At 38.3% G+C, this 22,803-nt stretch overlaps 1 protein-coding gene and 1 non-coding gene across 2 annotated transcripts; one reads left to right on the top strand and one right to left on the bottom strand.

Moving 5' to 3' along the window:
* On the bottom strand, positions 1 to 18,239 carry RAB11A (RAB11A, member RAS oncogene family). The gene is made up of 5 exons (XM_039218671.1): positions 18,060 to 18,239; positions 11,000 to 11,195; positions 10,573 to 10,766; positions 9,403 to 9,483; positions 1 to 1,764 (listed from the first exon to the last, which is right to left on the bottom strand). Exons 1-5 carry the CDS (start codon positions 18,097 to 18,099, stop codon positions 1,625 to 1,627), a joined length of 651 nt encoding a protein of 216 aa, XP_039074602.1. The 5' UTR covers positions 18,100 to 18,239; the 3' UTR covers positions 1 to 1,624.
* A 322-nt stretch (positions 18,240 to 18,561) lies between these two features.
* On the top strand, positions 18,562 to 18,633 carry TRNAQ-CUG. The gene has a single exon. It is a non-coding gene; the product is annotated as a tRNA-Gln (tRNA).
* The last annotated feature ends 4,170 nt before the right edge of the window (positions 18,634 to 22,803 follow it).

A 22,803-nucleotide genomic window follows, 5' to 3' on the forward strand; every position in this document is an offset into this window, starting at 1 on the left:
GAATAGTCCCCCTATAACTGTTTATTAGAATGTGAATATATTCCAATCAATAACTAAAAAATAAAATAAAAATAAAAATAAATCAAGTTACAGAGCATGCATAAAATACAAAGTAGCGATTTACAAATAGATAATAGTATCTTCATAACCAACCAATACACTAAAATAATAAATGGCTACAGAAGAAAACCAAAAAGACTGACCACAGCAATGCCTTCCGTGTGCCTCACACGTCATGAGCACCGCAAAAGACTGATTAACTATGAAACACAGTAATCTATGCAAGCCCACACACATATATATTTTGTATTTGGGGGATAGTCCACCATCCTGAATAGCATCACTTCAGTTGACACAACTTTCAAAACACTGCAGAGTAAGTGCTTAAAATTATCCACAAGAAAGTAAAACTCAATATTAGTGTGCACATTTCTAAATGGGAAACTAGTTGCTCCACTGATTTCAATAATGTAGTGGGAAAAAGTATTTCAGGTTGGTATAATGCCTAAATACATTCTATTTAAACTCAAAGTACTATGTACTAAAAGAATACATGCCTTTAAGTGGTACCACTTGAGCAGAAATTAACCTCTCACTATATTCCTAGACATACTGAAACCAGAAATTTAACTGGACTGTATTCCATAATATATTGCAAAACTCAAAATCAGCATTGTCAAAATAATTATCCATGCCTGCTGATAGTTAGTGATAACTAGGTTGCATTTCATTTAAGACAAAATTAACACTTCACAATTTGATACTAACAGCATTAAACCAATTATTGCCTGAGCAATAAAATGCCACATAATCTACTGCTGGGAAATTAGAGAAGTTCAGTGATTTGGGCTGCCTGATCATTGCGACAGAGGCATCTCAGATGGAATTCCACCAGTCTCTTGAGTTCCCAGCCTGCCAGGCAGCATTGTATAACATATGGCTCCATAACCACACTGCTACTGAGACCACAGAAGTCTTTTATGTTTATTAAGATCATTCTTGTCCAGAAAAACGTGTCCCCCTCTAATCAGCTTTGATGCTTAGAAAAATTAAAAAACAAAATTCACTAAACTACTTAACCCTATTAAGGCATTTTAGAAAGTGACTTCCAGAATAATGGAAAATTTTCAAGCTCTCAAAATCTTGCTATGTTTATAGGGCAATTCTTAGATTTGTGGAAGTATACACTGCATTGAGAGAAGAGTGTATGAATTATAAGCTGCTCATTATATGCTGCTCTGTGGCAAAATGATAGCTTATTTCTTCTAAAGTCTTCTTAGTTTGATTTGATCAAGACCAACAGGTCTGAGCTTCAAGCGATCAAGTTCTATTATGTCCTACAGTGACAGGCTTCCATGATGAAAAGTAAACAATAACTGAGGAATCCAAACATTCAGTTTATTAAACTAAGGCTAGTGAAGCCATAGCATGAAAAAAAGCTGCAGTCATTCGGGACAAGTGGATGATTTTATAAAGCTAAAATCAAAAGACTTAAGACATGGAAAAATTCAGAAGTATGAGGAAGTAATAAAACACAAAGTGACCACAAGAATTACAAATATATTTAAATCTCAGACCTGGGAAATGGACTATACACAGCCTTCTAGGGGAGAAGAGAAACGCCTTATATGTTCTGACAGCACTGCACCTTTGGCTTGTTTTCAGTGGTTGGTGGAACATGAATAGGAACCACATTGTTGCTTGGAGACATGTCATTTTCACGTCTGTCTGACATTTGCTTCTGGGAAACAATGCGGTAGATCTCTGAAAAAAGAAAAACATCCAGCAATACTCACTGTGAACAGACTCATTAGTAGTTGATATACAAATACATAGAGGGAGAAAACAGATTTGCAGAAAAAGACTGCAAACAAACTTGAACAAAGGATGTATACATTTAAGTTTTATTTTCAAGTAGCCACTGATCAGAGCCAATCCATTATTTTAACAAGTTCTCTAAGGGTAAGAGAAAAACTGATTTTCCAGTTCACCAGTCAATTAAATAAGTCTTGGTTTAAAGAGATTACATACTTTATGGGCTTAGATGTAAAACCAGGAGAGGGGAATTAATAAATAAATAAATATTAACCATGAGAGTATTTTCAGTCTACCCTTATCAAAAAACCCTACAAACCATCACACTGTAGTACAGAAAATTAAAAATAAATCTGCACTATGAGACACACTAGTATTTTTCTTGGCTGTGTAGGGAAGAGCACAACTTCATAAACATGCCAACATCCCAAAGGATTCTTGGAAACGGAGGGAAAGATGTTATCAGTGCCTCCTGAACTAAAGTTAAATTGTAATTAAGTAATTATTAACAGGCAACTTAAGATTTTATGACACTCACCAAAACAGTAAAAAAAAAAAAAAAAAAAGAAAGAAAGAAAACCTCTAACCTCTTCCACTAAATCTTAAACTCTGTATAGACACTGTGTCTACCTTATTCATTTCTGTGTCTCCAGCATATGGTATATAGTAGGGGCTTAATAATTTAATAAGTAACTAGTAGGTCCAATAAATGTTATTAAATTCCTCTATACCAAGTATCTTTATTTAACTCATTTTATTTGGTCATATATTGCACTGCCTAAAAGTATTTCATTCTGACTAAATTCTAAACTCCTTACAAATAGAGAATGTATCTTACTTATCTTTATTCTCTCAGTTCTCAGGACAAAAACAAAAACCTCAAAAGGTAAGAGAATTCTAAAAATGGGACAAATTAACATGATCTATCTCCTATTATGATGTACTATGAAAGACACAGTGCATTCCTATGAAAGACACCTGTGTATTCCTGACAAAAATGTTTAAAACGAATTTATCCTGAGAAAACAATTAGATAAATTCAGACTGAGGAATATCCTACAAGTCAACTGGCCAAGTTTTCAAAAAATGTATTGTTATAAAATACATTTAAAAGATAGGGATAAATGTTCTGCATCTTTAGTGTCCAATACAGTAATCACATATTTAAATTAAATAAAATATGGGGCACAGGAGTGGTTCAGTCAGTTAAGCATCCGACTTCAGCTCAGATCATGATCTCGCGGTTCATGAATTCGAGCCCTACATCCGGCTCTGTGCTGACAACTAGGAGCCTGGAGCCTGGAGCCTGCTTCAAATTCTGTGTCTCCCTCTCTCTCTGCCGATCCCCCCAATTCGTTCATTCTGTCTCTCAAATAAATATTTTTAAAATTGTTTAAAGTTAAAATTCACTTCCTCAGTCTACTAGCCATATTTCAAGTGCTCAATAACAACCTGTGCCCAATAGCTGCTAATATTTAATAATACCAGAGATATGAAACATTTCCATCAATGTGTGACCTTTGACCAAAATGACATTTAAAATGTAAAAACCAAATCTATAAAGGACATTATTAGTATACTTGAAAAAAGAGGAATATGAACTGCACATAAGCTAACACTGTATCTCCCAAATACGCAATTTATGTTTCTTGAATATAATATATGGTATTGTGATTATGTAGAATGCCTTGTATTTAGAAGTTAAAATGCTCCAGTATTTACTTGGCAAGTGCCACAATGTCTACAATCTGAAGACTGAGCAAAGGGGGAAAAGAGTATATACACACATGTAGAAATAAGCCAAATGTGGCAAAGTAATTCAAGATGAAAGGTTTAAGCGTATTCAATGTATTATTTCAATAATACTTGAGTACTTTTAAATTATAAAGTTATAGGGCAAAAAAGAGAAAAGTAGAATTGTATTTTCAAAATGCTCCAAGAACAAGTCAACCAAACACAATATAAGAACATCACTTGACTGGATTTTAATTTGAACTGTTAAAAACAATTGAAACAGAAAATTTTAATATTGTTCGGATAATAGATGATAATACGACACACTGCCAATCTTTTACTAGTTTTGCTATTTTGAATTTAAGTCCTAATCTTTTAGAGATACATCATGAAATGTTTACAAATGAAATGATGTAATATCTGGGATTGGTTTCAAAATAAGAATGGTGGGAATAGATGAAAGAAAGACTGGTCATGGACGGATGGCTGCTGGTGGCTATGTGGGAATTCAGGATACTGTCCTGATTTTGATATGTTGGCAACTTTCCATAACAAAAGAGAAAGAAATGTGTTAACTGAATACATTTTCTCCAAATTAAGAACTAATTTCCCTAAAGTTGAAAAACAGCAAGCTGTAGTCAACTGAATATATAAACTAGCAAAAACACTGATAGTTAATAATGTGCCTTTTCTTACTTTTTTTGCGGGGAGGAGAAGGCACTAAAATTTGTGTTTCAGAAAGGTGACAGTGGTTCAAAGCTGAAGAAGCAGCAAGGGAAAAACAGACTGCAATAAAGAAAGCTTACTGACTAAAATTAAAAAAAAAAAAGGATATGTAGTCTAATTCATTTAGTTTCTTTTCACTGCAAAGAGATGGAACTGGACTGTGTCAAGGGTAAAGGGAAAGACACTCATTCAATCACACTGGTGGCTAAGGAATAAAAACAATCATCAACTTACTATAAAATTATACTATTCATTCATTCATTCTTTATGTTTTCTCTCTTATCCCAAACTGGATGGCTCTTCTTAAGCAAATTATTAAATGGACCCTCTACAAATTTTAACTTCTTTACAAGTCATTTGGAAGATTAAGTCAGAGGAACCAAAACAAAAAATATTTTGCAGGCTCTTATATGAAAAGCAAACACTGTAAGAGAGGAACAGGCAGAGTTCTCAGAGAACAGAAAGTTAAATATTCAAGAGATCTCATTACAAAACAAGACATTTGAGCAGTACTGTATAACTGGTCTGCAAGTATTGTACACTGTTTTGTAAAAATGGATTAGTGCTACATTTGTTCCAGTCACCAAGAAGACATCCACTAATAAAAATGCCAGAGCAATAAACAGGAAAGTGTGGATCAAAAAAAAGTAAAAGAAAAATATTCTTTAAGTAGAATGAGCACTAAGACACTACTCAAGTAATTTATTTAACATCTCCTATGGCTGGGTGTGTCACTTAAAAAAAAACCTTGATAAGAAAATAGGAAGCAGATACCTTCTACCTAGTATCTGATTAGAGGTTATTTAAGTGGGGAAAGAGAAACAGGACTAATAACTTGCTAAACCAGATGCAAACATTTTCCTCTTTCAAGGGCATGTTCTCCTTTAGAACCAAATGTACTGCACAATTCATGCATAGTCCCTTTTCAAGATGTCCAAAGGAAAGGCAAAGTTAAAAAGAAAAGTGTTGTTCTTGTATTAGGATCTCTTACAGATGTAAATAGAAAGCTAAAATATTAATATAACATAGTTTTAAATATAACCAGGTAAAGTTAAATTAAAAAGACACATGCTTGAGGTGCCTGGATGGCTCAGTCAGTTGGGTGTCCGACTTCAACTCAGGTCATGATCTCACAGCTCATGAGTTCAAGCCCTGTGTCAGGCTGTCTGCTAACAGCTCAGACAGAGCCTGGAGTCTGCTTCAGATTCTGTGTCTCCCTCTGTCTCTGCCCCTCTACTGCTCACACTCTCTCTCACTCTCAAAAATAAACAAACATAAATTTAAAAATTTTTTAATTAAAAAAAAAAAGACACATGCTTATTTCTACTCTAATGAAAGAATTAAGCAAGTTGCAAAGTAAACTATACAGAAGTTAAATGCAACTATTCCAAATTAGGGAGCAAAAAGAGCTAAAATTCTTTGGGCTCTCCAAAAATCGTGAAAATAACAAAAGCCTGAGTTATTCTACCATAACCTCCATCAGAATTTGTTAGGTATTCTTCAAACCCACTGCTAACCATCAAGTTTCTTGAACATCAAAAAAGTGCTGATTTGATTCAATGACATATTTAAAAGGCTGCCACATGCCAAGAACAAAGATACTACACCTAATTAAATGATTCTCACTACTTTAACAACCTTTAACCAAAAAGAAGACTTGGACTTACTAATTATGTGGAGAAACCTTGCATTTATCACTTTAACCAAGTGATCAGAGTTAACATTACCAGTAATAAATACAACAAACCAATATCATGGCCTTCTGATGGATGTACTAAGAGCATTTTTGTGGTGTTCCTACTGAACGTGCATAATCTGAATTTAATTATGAGGGAACATGAGACAAACCCAATATGAGGGACACTACAAAATAAATTACCTGTACCCTTCAAAAAAATGTCAATAAACAAAAGAAAGACTAAGGATCTTTTCTTAATTAGAAGAGACGAAAGAGCTAGGACAGCTGAATGCAATGCATGATGTGATCCCAGAATTTCTTGTGCTAATTAAAGACATAATTGGAACAACTGGAAAAATCTGCATAACGTCTGCAGCTAAACAACGATGTAGACTACTACCTAACTCTTGATTTTTTATAATTGCACTATGGTTATGAGAGAGAACAATCTTGTTTTTAAGAAATACACACTGATACAAGGGGGTAAAATGCATATAGCAAGAGAAAGAAAAAAGAATAAAGCACATAAAATATCAACATTTGTGGCAAATGAGTGAAGGGTAATCATAAATTCTTTGCACTATTACTGCAAATCTTAAGTCTGAAATTATCATATTCGAAGTTGAAAGAAAAAATAATGGGAGTATGGAAAATATAGATTAAAAACATCCCTTAACACTGGGTGTTATAAGTAAACCAACTTGACAATAAACTATTTAAGAAAAAAATAAAATAAAATAAAAACATCCCATAATGAACGTGAGGATGAAAGAAAACAAAACTGCACTGAAATGCAAAGGCTGGGGAATCTATCAGGCTCACTCAAGTACTAGCTAACCACCTCTAAAAAATACTTTAAGTAAAACTGTCATGGAGTTACTGTCAAATTTGTGAATGTCAAAAATGCCATGAGTCTATTCTCAACAAGCAACACAATTAACTTTGGAGTATTAACATAAATAAACTTTGCAACATAAAATTAATTTTCCACCTTAAAAATGAAAATAACTATTTTTTCTTTCAGCAACATCAAAATACATTGTAAATACTCCCTTCATGCTGTTAACATTCAAGGCAGAATTAAACCTAAGGAGATTACTGTGGTCTTTCCTGTAGCTTTCTTTTTTTCCCCCTCCCTGTTTTTTCTTATTCATATCCCTACTGGTATAAAGAGAAGAAAAGTTTAGAATATCCTAACACATGCAAAACAACAGAGATGTCTGCTGCCCTATGCAATGACCTTTGATCCCACAGACTGATACTGAAGATTTATGGAGGAAGCTGAGAAAATAGTGAATATAGAGAAAAAACGGTAGTAAGTGAAAGTAAAGTCTTGTTTGCTTTCAAGCAACATTAATTAAGCAGTAACAAATGCTAATGTGAACTTGAAGAAAAATAGCCAAATATTCTTCATCTTTATGGACAAAATAGTTCAATTTTAAGTATATATCATACTTAACTGATTACTTAATGTTTGAGTGGATCATTAAATTGAACCTTGCAAAATGACACATAAAATAGTGAACTGCAGATGGTCTCACCTCCACTTAGTATCACAATAGGTTAGAAACTGAGATCAGAATGGGTTAGAATGCAGGGATTTGATGGGACATAAAAAATATCTCAACAAGGACTAAAAACAAGTGAAGTTTTCAGAGGCCTTAAGAGACTCACAGACCCTCAAAATGATTTAACTCACTCATTATTTAAGACACTAAATCTGAGGACCAAGGACGTCCAGTGGCTAGTTCAGTGACAAGTTACACAGGGGGTGGGAACAAAGTGATAAAAAGCAAAAAACCTACAACTCCTGGGACTAAACTCTACATATTGATTTAATAGAATCCACACAAGCGGTTGTAAAGAAAAGAAGTGGGATTTGCAGACACACTGCATATTTAATCAATTCGTCCTTGCTTGTAACAGTCTGTAATGAAACTTGACATAGAAAAGATTCTAAAGGAAAGCTACTGTGTTCAAAAGACTATTTATCCAACCTTAGCACCAATTCTGTTAGTTACTATTTTTCTGATAACGGAAAAGAACTCTAATAAAATAGGTATGTGGATTACCAATATCTAGTGTATTTTTAATAAAGTTTCTTTTCACGCTTTAACTGCTATTTAGCTACTAATTCATCAAATGTCCACTCTGCACCAGGGATAGCTAAGTATTTTACATGTATGAAGTCATGCACTCATTTCTAGAGTCTACAGTAGATGTCTCAAGTGACAGGCAATTCTTTTGTGTGGATTATAGAGACAAAAACCTTTAAGTCACAACATACCAGCCAAGTCAAATCGTATTACAAGGTCTTTATAAAGATAAGCCCTCTCTCAAAAAAAAACAAAAACAAAAACAGAACTCCCCAAAATATAAGGCCTAGAAAGGATTAAGGAACTCGCCTGAGCTTACAGAGCCATTGGTAGTGAAGGAGCCAGGGCTAAAACCCAAGTAAGGCTTCCAAGTCCATGCTCTTAAATTTCAGGCTTTATTCCCTAATATTTCCAGTATAAAATAAGACATTTAAAAGTTAAAATCTGGGAACCTGGGGGCACCTAGGTGGCTCAGTCAGTTAAGTATCCAACTTAGGTTCAGGTCATGATCCTGTGATTTGTGGGTTCAGTCCCCAGATCAGGCTCTATGCTGATAGCTCAGAGCCTGGAGCCTGCTTCAATCCTGTGTCTCCTCCTTTCTCTCTGCCCCTCCCCTGCTTGTGTGCTCAGTCTCTCTCTCTCTCAAAAATAAGTATTTAAAAAATTTTAAAAACACAATAATAACATCTTTTTCCCTAGCTGCTTCTACAACATATCAGAACCAAGTAAGACTTTTCTTTACTGAAATTCAAAGGGCATTTATAGCTTTCCATAGCCAGGATTTCAGGTTATTTATTTGTGAGAGAAAGACAGAGCAAGCGTGCGCAGGCACACACGCATAGGAGTGGGGGGGGGGTATAGAGAGGGAGAGAGAGACAGAGAGAGGGGGGGGGGGAGGGAGAATCCCAAGCAGACCCCTCACTGTCAGCGCAGAGCCTGACTCAGTGCAAACTCATGAACCATAAGAACCTGAGCTGAAATCAAAGAACCCAACACTTAACTGACTGAGCCACCCAAGTGCCCCACCATAGGCAGAATTTCAATATTTATCTTATGAAAGTACCTTTAAGCATTACTTTGTGCTTGTGACCACAAAGTATAGAATACCTGGACTGAAGTAATAGAAGTGAACAAATTATTTTCAAAGTACTTTTCCCAGTATAAACCAAATAAATTAGAATTAAAGCTCACCAAGCAAGAGTTGCTAACTAATTTTATGCTCTAAACAGTTCTTGCTATAGCAGCTCTTAAATGACAGTCATTCTTAGATAGGGTGATATATAGTTTTCTAATTTGTTTACATTCATAAAACTTCCAATTCCCACTAGTATACTGTAAAAGTTCAAGTCTTACCTGTCAGAATTGTCTGAAAAGCAGCTTCTACATTTGTAGAGTCTAGAGCGGAAGTCTCAATGAATGACAAACCATTCTTTTCTGGTGGATGGGGCAGGGAGATGGGAGAGAGAAAAACTTCAGTCTTGTCAAATTTTATACAAGAGTTATAATACATTCAAGCTTCAAAAGGAAAATAACAAAACTCTGTAAAACCTAAGATATCCCCTCCCCCCCAATCCTTGAGCAGTAAGGACACCATTCTACTTTAGCAGATTAAAATAACAGAAATTTTCATTGGCTCCTTAATTAAAATATATACTTGTTATATCTATCTACTACCAATGATGGCAATGAATGACACTACTCAAAAGGTAGTACACTTATCAAATAATTTCCAACTCTTACTGTCCTTCTCCACATCAACCACATAATTATGATATGAACGTGGATAGGTACGTGTTATCTAACAATTAGAATTCTGTAACAATGTTATTTGAAATAAAGCTTCTTGCCTGGAAAACTGAAAAACTTATAAAAACCTTTATTCACAGCATAATCACTGGTAGACCGTCACAACCTTCACAAGCCAAGAATGAATAATGCTGCCTTCCCATCCAAGTACTAACCAGGCCCGACCCTGCTTAGCTTCCCAGATCAGAGGAGATCGGGCACGTTCAGGGTGGTATGGCCGTAGACAAATAATGCTGCCTTCCAATAGGCTGTCCCTACTGGAACAGAAGAAATAGCCAGATCCTCTACTAAAGCCAAAGAAGTTGTAACTCCTTAACAGCCGCATTTCCTGCTGGTCCTTGACACTCCCTGGGCCACTACTTTTTACACTACACAGAGCAGCTTAGGTAAAACACAGACATAATAGAAAAAGAGATTAGAATAGCATAAAATAAACTGATAGATATCATATTCTCCTTCCGGGGTAAGGGAAAAAAATCAAATTTATATTCAACTTTTGGCAGCAAAACTCAAAATACGATGTTTTAATGACTCAAAGTTAAGCAAAAGAGCCATACAGTCATCATTAACTTTCAGAACAATCCTTGCTGAGCACTGATGTTTACTTTCCTAAAACTACTGTAAGCGATTACCTTCACTTGAAAAGTTTCAAAACTGCAAGACGTAACATTAAGAAATACAGAATCACTATAATATCACAAAATTCATATCACTAACCTGCAAAAGCTCTTGCTTCATCTGTAGGTACTGCCCTGAGATGACGCAAATCACTCTTATTGCCCACAAGCATGATAACAATGTTACTATCAGCGTGATCTCTTAGTTCTTTCAGCCATCGTTCTACATTTTCATATGTGAGATGTTTAGCAATGTCATAAACCAATAAGGCACCCACAGCTCCACGATAGTATCTGAAAACAAAAACATGTATTTAACTATTAGAAAACAACCACAAGATGGAAGGGACACCACGAAGAACTAAATTTGCGGATCATAAATTTTTAAAAGCACATTTATAAATAAATTTCAAAATCCTAACACAAGAAATCTTAAGAGGGGAAAAAAACCCAGTACCTTTTCCAATACCAAAAGTCAGCTAGCTAATTCCGTCTATTTCTCAGAACTTAAAAACTATGAGACTTACGCTGATGTTATAGCTCGGTATCGCTCTTGTCCCGCTGTGTCCCATATCTGTGCCTTTATTGTTTTCCCATCAACCTGGATGCTTCTTGTTGCAAATTCTACTCCAATGGTGCTCTTGCTTTCGAGATTAAATTCATTCCGAGTAAATCGAGACAAGAGATTACTCTTTCCAACACCAGAATCTCCAATAAGGACAACTGAATAAAAAGACAAAGAACTTAATGTCAGATAAATGAGACAGACATATTCAAAAATAACACCATGCTTTAAAGCAAAAAAGAGCATCTGACTTATTTTAAAGGAATGGGGGTGGGGGAGAGGGGACTACCAATCAAACAAACGAATTTATTCTTTTTAACCTATTTCTCCCTACATAATAACTTGCACATATCATCTGCTTAGCATAGATACAGTATCCTGTCTTACACATAAAATTTTAATCACAGGTCTGTTAGGCATTGATTAATTACTGTCAATGTGATACCAACCTTACTATTATAGAAGGTAGTAACCTGAAAAATAAATCCTATGCCAAATAAACAATTTGTGATATTAAAGTGTATCATACAGGAAAGCAACAAAGGCGGTGAAAATGAAGGAAAGAATGAAAATGTTCTACTTTCATTAAAGACTAGGTGTGACCTCAGGACTCACACCCAGGCAAAATGAAACACATTTACCACATGAGGCATCAGGTTTATAAACTCTGCTACCCAGATCACAGAACTACAGAGAACTTTTCATGGTTCCGTTTATCAGATGGGCCAGAAGCTAGAGACCCCTACAAACATAGACACCCCAATTAAGTTTAACAGGGGCCCTAAGAAGCTAAGAATTCTTAACTTACTCTGAGTAAAAGCCAACGCAATGAGCGCACACACTCACTCTTATGACTTAAAAACTCTTTAAAAACAAGTTTGGTTTAGATAAATTTATTTCCTATGATCACTACAGGAGGCAGTTTATTTACTAACTACACACATGGAGTTTTTTTTTCACCCAAGGCAATGTTATACTTAAGAATTTCATAAACAGGGGGCGCCTGGGTGGTTCAGTCAGCTAAGCATCTGACTCTTGCTTAGGTCATGATCTCATGGTTCATGAGTTCAAGCCCTGCATCTAGCTCCACACTGTCAGTGTGGAGCCTGCTTGAGATTCTGTCTCCCTCTCTCTCTGTCCATCTCGCTCTCTCTCTGTCCCTCCCCTGCTCCTGCTCCATCACTGTCAAAATAAACAAAAACCTTAAAAAAAAATAATTTCATAAACAATGGGGAAAAAGGCAGTTAACTTGTTTTAAAGCATTTAAGAACAAAATGCATTCACAAGTTTATAGAACATAAGCTAAAAATTTTTTTACAAAGGAAAAAAACGTTGTCAGGATTTCAAAAAATATACTTATTTCTACTGTTGACTACTAATGCTTCTTACTAGCTAACTGATTTAGTCACCAGGCCTAGAAAATCAAACATGAGAGAATAACATCAAGGAATAAGACCGTATCTTCCTACAGAGACTGGGATTGGGGGGTAAGGGGGTTGAGAAAGGGAGGTAAAAACTGTGAGAACTAACTGCACTCTGGTCAGAGGGCAAAGAGAGTCTATTATGCATTCCTTCCTTGCCACAAGAGCGGATATAAGCTGGCCTCTGGACAGTCTGGGATGGAGTACATTATCAAATGCATATCTTTCTGACTTCCTCTATTAGCTGATTCAGCAAGAAATCATCCAGGTGGCAGTAAATCCATGCAGTACAACCAGTAATTTCAAGCTATGTAGTCAACTAGAGATGTCAGAGGTATTATGACAAACACAGATACTATAGCAAATGCTCTAATTTGGATACCAGGAAAGAAGTTAAGGTCATGAACGTAGCATACAAAAACTTGAAGTTTTATAGGATGGCTGGTTATGTTAGTTTCCAAGGTGTACCTTTCTGGAGGTGAGGTCAAATCCTAGTTTCCGTGATGCACTCTCCTCTATTAATAGGACACACTCACTGTTGCCTCTCCGCGCAAGAGGCCTGATGTTCTGAAGAAACTCTTTGAATGATTTCTGGCCCCACACTAGCATAGAGGTGTAAAAGCCTCACTTGAGGTGGGAATAGGGAAGATGGGAAAAACCAGAAAGTTAAACCATTTCTACTTTTATAGACACTCAAGTATCAATCAGTAATTCAAGAGCCAGTCAGTTTAAAACCAAAAAGCAAGACATCCAGCATGACAAAGCCTTTGGAAAACTCTCACTCAAAGGACACCTTCTCCCTCCCACAAAAACTCTTACACTTCCAAATTTTGGTTTCTTCCCTTTTGACCTCCTTGTTAACTAATGACTACCACTCATTATCTTCCCACCTCAGCATAAAGACAGTGAAGGCATTTCCCCCACTCAATGTAACCAATTAATTTTAACAGTATAAAAAAAATTGCACCCTTATCTGAAAATAATTCAAGACTCATGAAGAATGCTTTATACGGTTTAAAAGAACCACCTCTACTAGACATGGACAGGGTTGCCAGAATTAAAAGACTAACAACTTGTTAAAGGATTATGTCTTGAGTGACACCAGAAGATAGTGGTTCTCTAACAGTGCTGCCAAGAAGTGCTGAGAAATGACACAATAAGGAAAGCTGGTTCTATTCAGTAACCAAATGAGAAATCAAACCAAGAAGGGTTACACATAAGGTCACTAAAAAATAAACAAACCAGAATGGATTAAATTACCTAAACAACGTAAGAGAATTTACTGGCAATGACTGAAAAAATAAACTAAAAATTAATTCATTAATTCAGGGACTCAATTTCTAATCAAAATAGCTTCTCTCATTAGGATGACAGTATTTAATCGCTTTTTAAAAATGTGAATTATAAGATCACATCCTATAGTTCAAGAAGGGACTTTGCAGTGACCTTCCTGTTTTCCTTAACTAGTACCTAAGGTTGAAAGTATATATATATGTATGATAATATAAACACAAATAACAGCATCTATATATTAAAGATCTATAACATTTCTAAAATAACCTAGTGATATTTATACCACTTGGTTAACCTCACCTGCTGAATTTCAAGTATCATTATAATACCTAATATTAAGATTGGTTCATTATATATGAAATATTAGGCTAAATCCCATAAAAGCAAAACATACATATTAATTATCCATTAATTAAAAGTTCCACCTCTTCAACCATTTAGTTTTATACACTCTCTTGCAAACTAATGTACTAGACTAAAATTTAATTGAACAAATCAATCACAGTGCATCAGACCTAAAAGTTATCATCTAAAATGATTAACTGATAATTTTCATTCCGATTTTTATAAATAAACTTGGAGACTTTTCTACTCTTTCTGCTATATTCATAGTCCTACTTCACCAGAAGAGTCTTGCAAATAAAATGCATTCAATAAGTCAATAAGCCTTTAGTCTAGACAAGTTTTTCCAGATTCAGCAGACTGTGAGTTGCTCAACCGAAAGTTGTGAAAGAAAAACTACCAAGATGCACGACAGCAAAGTTCCTATGATCTTTTCCACTGACAATCAGCTGATAGTTAATTACTACTGACCTTCAACTAGATTGAAAATAAAATGATGTAGACTATGTATCTAAATATTTTCAAAAAATGTGACTGAATTGGTGTCTTCAACACTAATAGGAACTATAATTGATGCTCACTTCACTTATGTGTCCCACAGGGCCATAAACACATTGTATATAAATACCTGTAGAATTAAAGCTTTTAAAATAAAATGTTGAGTTTTAAACAGTAAAATAAACCCCCCACACCCAAAGTCTCACTGTTGAGCTTAACTACTGTTCAAGAACAAATACATAATTGTAGAGAAACTGCCCTGCTCTCCCCAATCTACATTCTCTTTTGTACCACTCCATCCCATACTAATCAAAATATCCCTTCATTTTTAATTGGTCAGAATTAAGAAGTAACTTCCATTTCCCTTAAATATTAACTGTGTGCCGTAAGCGATCTTCCAAGTGGAGAGCTGTAGCTCATCTTGGTGAATAAATCTCTGCAGAATGACACCATTTTAAAATGAAATTATTGTTGCTTTGCTTTAAAATGTAACTGTATAAATAAGAAATTGGCTAAATAATCAGCCCTAAAGTTTAAAAAACAAAAGTGACTCATATCCGGTAAGAGCTTTAAAAAAAGTGGAAATTCTTCTCAGCAAAATTTTTTAAACACCCTATCTTAAACAGCAAAATGTACAACAAAATGAAAACATAACTCATGGAAACATAAAATACTTTAAAAGTTCCTTTTTTTTCTTTCCCCACAAAGAGATAGAGAGCAAGCAGCATAGAGGGACAGAGCAAGAGAATCTTAAGCAGGCTCCGCACTGAGTGTGGAGACTTGAAATGGACCGAATCCCACAACCCTGGGATCATGACCTGAGCCAAAATCGAGTCAAAGACTCAACCCACTGAGCCAGCCACCTAGGCACCTCAAATTCCTACTTTTAGGTTTCTTTAGTAATACTTAAATGCTCTTATAAAGAGTTAAGGTTCAAAAAGCTGACAAGAACCACAGTAATTTTCTTCACATTATAATCACTTAGGGAGTCCTCACAACCAGTCTCATTTAATTCTGGTAAGAATCCTGAGAGGTAGGTATTACTACCTTTCTTACTACCTTTCTCCTCCTTTTTATGGAGGAGAAAAACTGACGATCAAAGGTCACAAAGCAAATTTAAGACCTCAGTCAGAATTTGAATCCAGGCCTGTGTGACTCCAAAGCCCTGTACTCTCAATCACTGTTAACAGAATGGTCTAATCTCAAAATTAAGTTAAAATCTCTTTAACCAATCCAGGATAATTAATATTCTTAGTTTTTTAAAAAAAAAATGGTTTCTATAAACAACGCTAAGCTCCAAACCAAACAGGAGAAATATTGAGTTGTTAGTCTATCTTGTTCTAAAGTAATCACTTTAAAGGCACCTAACTGCCTACCATCTTGTACCTTATTTTAAGAATGACCTTATAGGGGCGCCTGGGTGGCTTTGTCGGTTAAGCGTCCGACTTTCGCTTAGGTCATGATCTCACGGTTCGTGGGTTCGAGCCCCGCGTCGGGCTCTGTGCTGACTGCCAGCTCAGAGCCTGGAGCCTGTTTCAGTCTGTGACTCCCTCTCTCTCTGACCCTCCCCTGCTCGCGCTCTCTCTCTCTCTAGAAATAAAAAAAAAAAAAAAAAAACTTAAAAAAAAAATGACCTTATAATGACTAAACATTAGTCTCTAGGGTCTCACCTAAGTAATTTCACTTGACCTCAGATGCCTTCAGCTAATAGTATGCTAACATTTCCTTTTTTGTATTTGTAAAATGCATTAAGTACTCTTTTCTCCGTTAATGACTTTCTCACAGTGGGGGAGTGAGGGTGAACACTGAATGCAGTCACCCTGTATAACAGAATATTCTGGCTAAGGAGTTAAGCAGTGATAAGATTTGCAAAGTATTGATAAAGCAAATCAAGGTTTCGGTCTTTCTTTAGTCAATCATTCTTAGCACCCAATGGCAAGGTCAGAAACAATCACTATGCTTAACACTCTTTTTAAACTCCACCCTCCACTGTAAAGCTTTAATAGCAATGGCTTCTTCCTCCCTGGTAATGATCTTTGTTCAGCATACTACTTGATGGCTGCCCTAATTCAGAGGCAGAGAAAGAGCATCTGAGTGGGAGCACATTCACTGAACAAAAATAAAGCATTTACCGGACTGTTTCTCAATGGAAACCGTACCCTTTATTTGTGGTGATTAAAAAAAACCCCAAACTATTGGGATTCTTTCTGGCCTAACCAATAAGCAATTCTTTCCATCTATTCCCACCCTCCAGTATGTTCTGTCCAAAGACAGTACATGTTTCCCTATCTTGTGATACATACTTAATTTTGCCAAAGAGCACACAACTTCCCCCTAGTCCCCACCTTTTGGGAAAGGTATGTGGCCAACTAGGACTCTTCCCTTCCTGTTCTAAAAACACCAAAAGGCTGGATCCTCCCAGTGTTGCAGCAGGAAGCAACCAGTCCATAGTGATAAAGCAGGCTAGTATTTGTGCAGCGCACAACCTTTCCTGCTCAGGAACTGGGCCTTCAGGTCTGGCAAGGATAACAGCCACCACCCATCCGCAACCCCTTCTCGCAGCAAAGTCTAGAGTTATCCCGGGCTGGCTGCCGCTGGGTAGGGAGGGTAGGAGGGAAAAAGCCTAGATGGGAAGTCACAACAGTCTGCCGGGTCACTGCGACAAGTGCGCGCGTGGGTGATGGACAATCCCTCTTGCCCACCCCCCCCCCCCACTCTCAGGGTCGCACAGGAAACGTGAGAGAGCTCTAGATTATGTGGGGAGGAAAGGCAGAGAAAAGAGCTACCAATCCCGGGGGCAGTGCGAGAAGGTTACCGACGACGAGGCCCGTGGGGCGGGTGGGGGTGGGGACCCTTGGCCCGTTCAGATTTTAACGAGGGCCTGGCCGGGAGATGGAAGAAGACTGCTCCGAGAGGCGTCTGTCCGAGGGGAGGGGCTGAGAGGAGACGCAGAGGAGAGGCTCGCTCCAGGGGAAAAGGGGGGCAGATTAGAAAAAGACCTGTAGTGGGAGTCTGCGCCGAAAGAAGGGTGAGCGAGGGGAAGGGCAGGTCAGAGGGGCTCGGGAAGGGAGCGAGCCGAGAAGGGTGTATACTGAGGAGGAGGGGGAGGGGCGCCAAACCCGAAAAGATAGATGGTGGGAGGGGCGGTCCCCTTCAAGGGGCCACCGAACTGGGGAGAGGAAGATGATTTTGGGAGAAAGCTGCCCGCCACGAGAAGGACACAGGGTGAGGGGCGCTGAGGGTAGCAAAGGCCTATGGGGAGGTCGCTAAGAGCGCGGCGTGTGGGAGGGCTCCCTGTCTGAGGGGGAAAAAGACTGAGTTGGGAGACCGCAGGACAAATCGCAGAGAGGAAGGGCTGAGGAAGGCCGATTTCAGGGCAGTGGCAGCCCGCACACGGGTCCCCCGGGAGTGTCTCGGGCCCCCGAACGGGGGACTCGGTGAAGAGAGTGGGAGAGCCCATGGCCTCACCTTTGAAGAGATAGTCGTACTCGTCGTCGCGGGTGCCCATTGCGCGGCCGAGGAGCGAAGGGGCGGGAGCAACAGCGGTATCGGTGGGACCAGGGGGCGTCGCTGCAGGGGTAACCCGAGAGCCGAGCTTCAGCTGCCGGACCGGGTAAAGAACCCCTCCCTGCCGCTACGCCACTTCCGGCAGGCCCCAGCCCCTAAGGGGAAGTACTTCCGGGAGGCGGCGCTTCGCCCGCGTGCCCAGGAAGGGCGGTGCGCGGGAGCTTTGCGTCCGTCTTCAAATTCTGCCCCCTCCAAGAGGCTTAGGGGGGAAACAGCTCTGGACTCCCAGCTCCTAGTGGCCGCTTGCCACCCTCTTAATGGCCTCTCCCTCATTTGTCGCGCCGCCCTGCGGGGAACCGGGGTGTGGGGGAGAGCCGCAGCCCTGTTTGTGGGTGGTAGGTTTGTAGATGGGGGCGGGGTTCTGTAAGAATTAGAGAGCCGAAGGCGGCTCTCCTCTTGTAGTGGTTCCATGGTGTAATGGTTAGCACTCTGGACTCTGAATCCAGCGATCCGAGTTCAAATCTCGGTGGAACCTACACGGTTTTCCTTTTCCCTGACCACACCATTTTTTTACTTCATTTACCTATTCACCAAGTGATTGTACAATTACGGTATAGATGGCCTTGAACTATCGGACTGAGTAGGGGAAGAATTTATCAAAACATAATATGCCTACGGAGACCTCACAAATTTATCCCCTTCGTTTCTGTAGTCACTGTCACCGGGGTGTTTACTAAGGAGCCTCTTCACTTCGCCCTCTTTTTAACTTGGGCTTCTGCCTCAACGCATACTTACAAAGCAACTCAATTCCTTTTGCTAGAATTTTCAACCTCCAACTTCATTCAAGGGCAGGCGCTTTTCACTCCTTTTCTCTGGATTTCAAACTACCTCCAGATGTCATTCAGAGAACCTCGCCCACCCTCCTCATCAAGATTCATCAAGAACTTCTTGAGTCCTATTTGTCATCCTCCAAGCTAAATCCGTTTACATAATTATTTCATTAAACGAGCAGGGCCAAGAATGGCAATTTTCATTCTAGCAGAAATGTGGTACTAAAATTTAATTGACTTGCCAAAGATCATGCAGCAGGGCCTCCCTGTATTTGATAAGAGCTTTGTTATTACCTAACGTTTTTCCCGTTTGCTGCCATACCCCCTACCACCTACATGCAAACTTTCAATTTAGACTTTTGGGCAAGGGTACCTGTGGTGAGCAGAATAATGGCTCCCTGAATATGTCCACTTCCCAATTCCTGGAAACTGAATAGTTTAAATTACATGGCTAAGGGGAGTTAAGGTTACAGATGGAATTAAAGTTGCAAATCAACTGATTTCCTTCAAAATAGGGAAATAGCCTAAATTCTCCAGGTGAGCCTAATTTTAATTTAATTTTAAGGATCACAAGGATCCTTAAAAGTGGAAAACGGACGCAGTGATGTGGTGTGAGAAGAGTTCAATCAGCCCTGGTGGCTTTGAAGATGGAGGAAGGGGACCAGGAGCCTAGAAATGCAGAGGTTTCCAGAAGATGGAAAGGGGAAGGAAATGGATTCTTCCCTACCACACCCAGATGGAATATGGCCTTCCAGACATTCGATTTTAGCCCCAGTGAGACCACCATGCAGAATTCTGACCCACAGAACTATAATAAATTTGTATTGTTTTAAGTCACCAAGAGGGGCGCCTGGGTGGCTCAGTTTATGGTGAGGAAGAAGTAATGATTATAGATAACTTTTAAAGAAGTTTTTTCAGGATGCCTGGGTGGCTCAGTTGCTTAAGCATCTAACTTTGGCTCAGGCCATGATCTCACGGTTGGTGGGTCGAGCCTCCCCTCAGGGTTCTGTGCTGACAGCTAGCCCAGAGCCTGGAACCTGCTTCAGATACTGTATCTCCCTCCCTCTCTAACCCTCCCCTGCTCATGTTCTCTCTCTCTCTCTCTCTCTCTCAGAAATAAATAAAACGTTAAAAAAAATTTAAGTCACCAAGTTTGTGTTAATTTGTTACCAAAGCAATTAGAAACTTATCTGGTGTCATTTTCAGTGCTTTCTGTGATGGTATAAGCAATAAAAGGTTTATCTAAGGTCTAGATACTGCCTTGTGCAAAGGTAAATATTATCCCCATTGGGAGAAATACACAATATTCTCAAGCAGCTAAATATTACATGTACTACAGATTATAAGACACAGTCCTAGCTCTACTCAGGTAAGTAAACAAAATGGGCCCAAGAAAAGGGGACTATCCATAACTAGACAGTTGTGAAGATGTAATTAATGAGAGTTCTGGTGATAAGTGCCACAGAGAGGCTAAGATAATTAGGAAAGGAAGAACCCCCTGGAGGAACTAGCATTGACCCCCTGAAGGAAAAAGCAAGGAAGGAAACTCATTTTGAACAATGGAGGAAATCAGATGCTAAAAAACAAGTTGAGCAAGACCATTAATGCCAGAAGAATAATTACGAACTTTTTCACTTAAGCTATTGTTTCTCAAAGTGTGTCCTGAGAAGGTCAATAGTGTTACTCAGAAGGATTGCATGGCCAAATACATTAAGAAGAATTACACAGTCTCCTCCACCTTAGAAGTTCCCTTAGCACATTGGCATTTTAAAGTCTAGGTATCTCGCTCTGAAGAAAGCTTTTTTTTTTTAACTGTGTTAAACACAGAATTTCCCAGATTCACCAGAACACAGACCTCTTTTCCCATGGAATACCTGTTAGCATCCCTCTGAACTCTTTGGGGGAATCCATAAAAGATTTGTAGACAAAGGGATGATTGAAGTCAACCTGGTCTAAGGAAAAGTAAGTTGTCTGTGGACTACAGGATTGGGGTAAAAAAAAGAGGTGTGAGTATCTGAAGTTTATTGCAATTGGGGTGCCTGGGTGGCTCAGTCGTTTGAGCTTCTGACTTTGGCTCAGGTCACGATCTCATGGTTTATGAGTTTGAGCCCTGTGCCAGGCTCTGTGCTGACAGCTCAGAGCCTGGAGTCTGCTTGGGATCCCGTGTCTCCCTTTCTCTGCCCTTCCTCTGCTCGTGCTCTGTCTCTCTCAAAAATACATTTAAAATTTTTTTAATAAAAAAAAAGGTTATTGCAATTAACCAGGCACAAACTAACAGAAATGGAGTACAGCTATTAAAATAGAGAAGAAAGAAAACTCAAAGGCGGTCATGGAAAAAATGGTGAGTGGATCCCATGGACAAAGAAGAGAGGGTTTTATGTTCTTGCTTTCTTGGAGGAGGGGTAGTAATTGCTTGATATGTCTTTTTTAATCTCTCAGGAAATATAGGAATTTAATGTAAATGACTTAAATAATACAGAAATATGGAGAAAATCTTTTTTTTAAGGATTCTATTTTTAAGTAATCTCTACACCCAACATAGGGCTCAAACTTACAACCCCAAGATCAAGAGTCACATGCTCTGCCAACTAAGCCAGCCAGGCACCCCAGAAACACACAGTAAATCTTTAAGAGCTTCCTCCACTTCAGTTTTTCTTCCAACCCCAGAGATAACTGCTACATTTTCTTTTAATATATATAAAATTAGGTTACATGTACTGTTTTCCATCTTGAAGACTCTTTCTTTCCCTTTTCCTTCTTTCCTTCTTTCCTTCCTTCCTTCCTTTCTTTCTTCCTTTCTTTTTCTTTCTTTTCAGTCCATATAGATTTTAACTCATTTGCTATACAGTTTTTCTTAGCACGGATACACCATAGTTGGTACAACCATTCCTATTCTCTTACCAGTGGATATGGCAGATATCAAAGGTTCACTAAATTAAAACCTATTCCTAAGCCATTTCTTCCTTGCCTACTTCCCCTAGAGACTAGAAAGTCAGATATTCATTTTCCCAGCTACTCTGCAGTATTTTATATACTAGTATAAAAATATACTAGCAGGGTGCCTGGGTAGCTCAGTCAATTAAGCGTCTAACTCTTGATTTCAGCTCAGGTTGTGATCTCATAGTTTGTGAGTTTGAGCCCCACATCAGGCTCTGTGCTGGCAGTGCAAGCCTGCTTTGGAGTCTTTCTCTGCCTCTCCCCTGCTTGATCTCTCTCTCAAAATAAATTTTTTAAAAAATAAAAAACTTTGGGGTGCCTGGGTGGCTCAGTCAGTCGGTTAAGCCTCTGACTTCGGCTCAGATCATGATCTCGGGGGTCGTGTGTTGGAGCCTGGCATCAGGCTCTGTGCTGACAGCTCAGAGTCTGGACTCTGCTTCAGATTCCATGTCTCCCTCTCTCTCTGTACCTCCCCCTCTCACACTCTGACTCTCTCTCTCAAAAATAAGTAAACATTTAAAAAAATTAAAAAATAAAAATCTTTTTAAAAATTCTAGCATTACTTTTCATTTTTGTCCATCTGGTTTGCTCAGTAATTTTCACTTCTCTGATAACTAGTTAGTGTAAATATATTCTCCTATATATATAAGCCATTTATCTTTCTTCTGTGAATTCCCTGTCAATATCCTTTCGTTAGGTTATCTTTTCATATTGATGTGGAGGATCTCTTTATATCCTTTGCCTGTTACCTTTAATTTACCTTTTAATCCTTTGCCTGTTATGTATGGCACAAATATTTTCTCCAAATCTGTCACCTGATTTTTAATTTTATTAATGATGCTTTTTTCCATACATTAGATTTAAATTTTCATTTAATCAAATCTCTCAGTCATCTCTTTTATGGTTCCGGGTATTATATGCTGCATAAAAAGTCTTCT

Source organism: Hyaena hyaena, unplaced genomic scaffold (genome assembly GCF_003009895.1).
Source record: "Hyaena hyaena isolate Hyena2069 unplaced genomic scaffold, ASM300989v1 scaffold_15, whole genome shotgun sequence".
NCBI classification, from domain to species: domain Eukaryota; kingdom Metazoa; phylum Chordata; class Mammalia; order Carnivora; family Hyaenidae; genus Hyaena; species Hyaena hyaena.

Bases quoted from the DNA above. Each gene is read 5' to 3' on its own strand.
- RAB11A (XM_039218671.1), bottom strand. From the start codon at position 18,099: ATGGGCACCCGCGACGACGAGTACGACTATCTCTTCAAAG. The intron at 10,767-10,999 runs GTAAGTCTCATA...TTTTGTTTTCAG, and splicing joins TACCGAGCTATAACATCAGC to ATACTATCGTGGAGCTGTGG. The intron at 1,765-9,402 runs GTAAGACTTGAA...TTCTTTTTTCAG, and splicing joins TTTTCAGACAATTCTGACAG to AGATCTACCGCATTGTTTCC.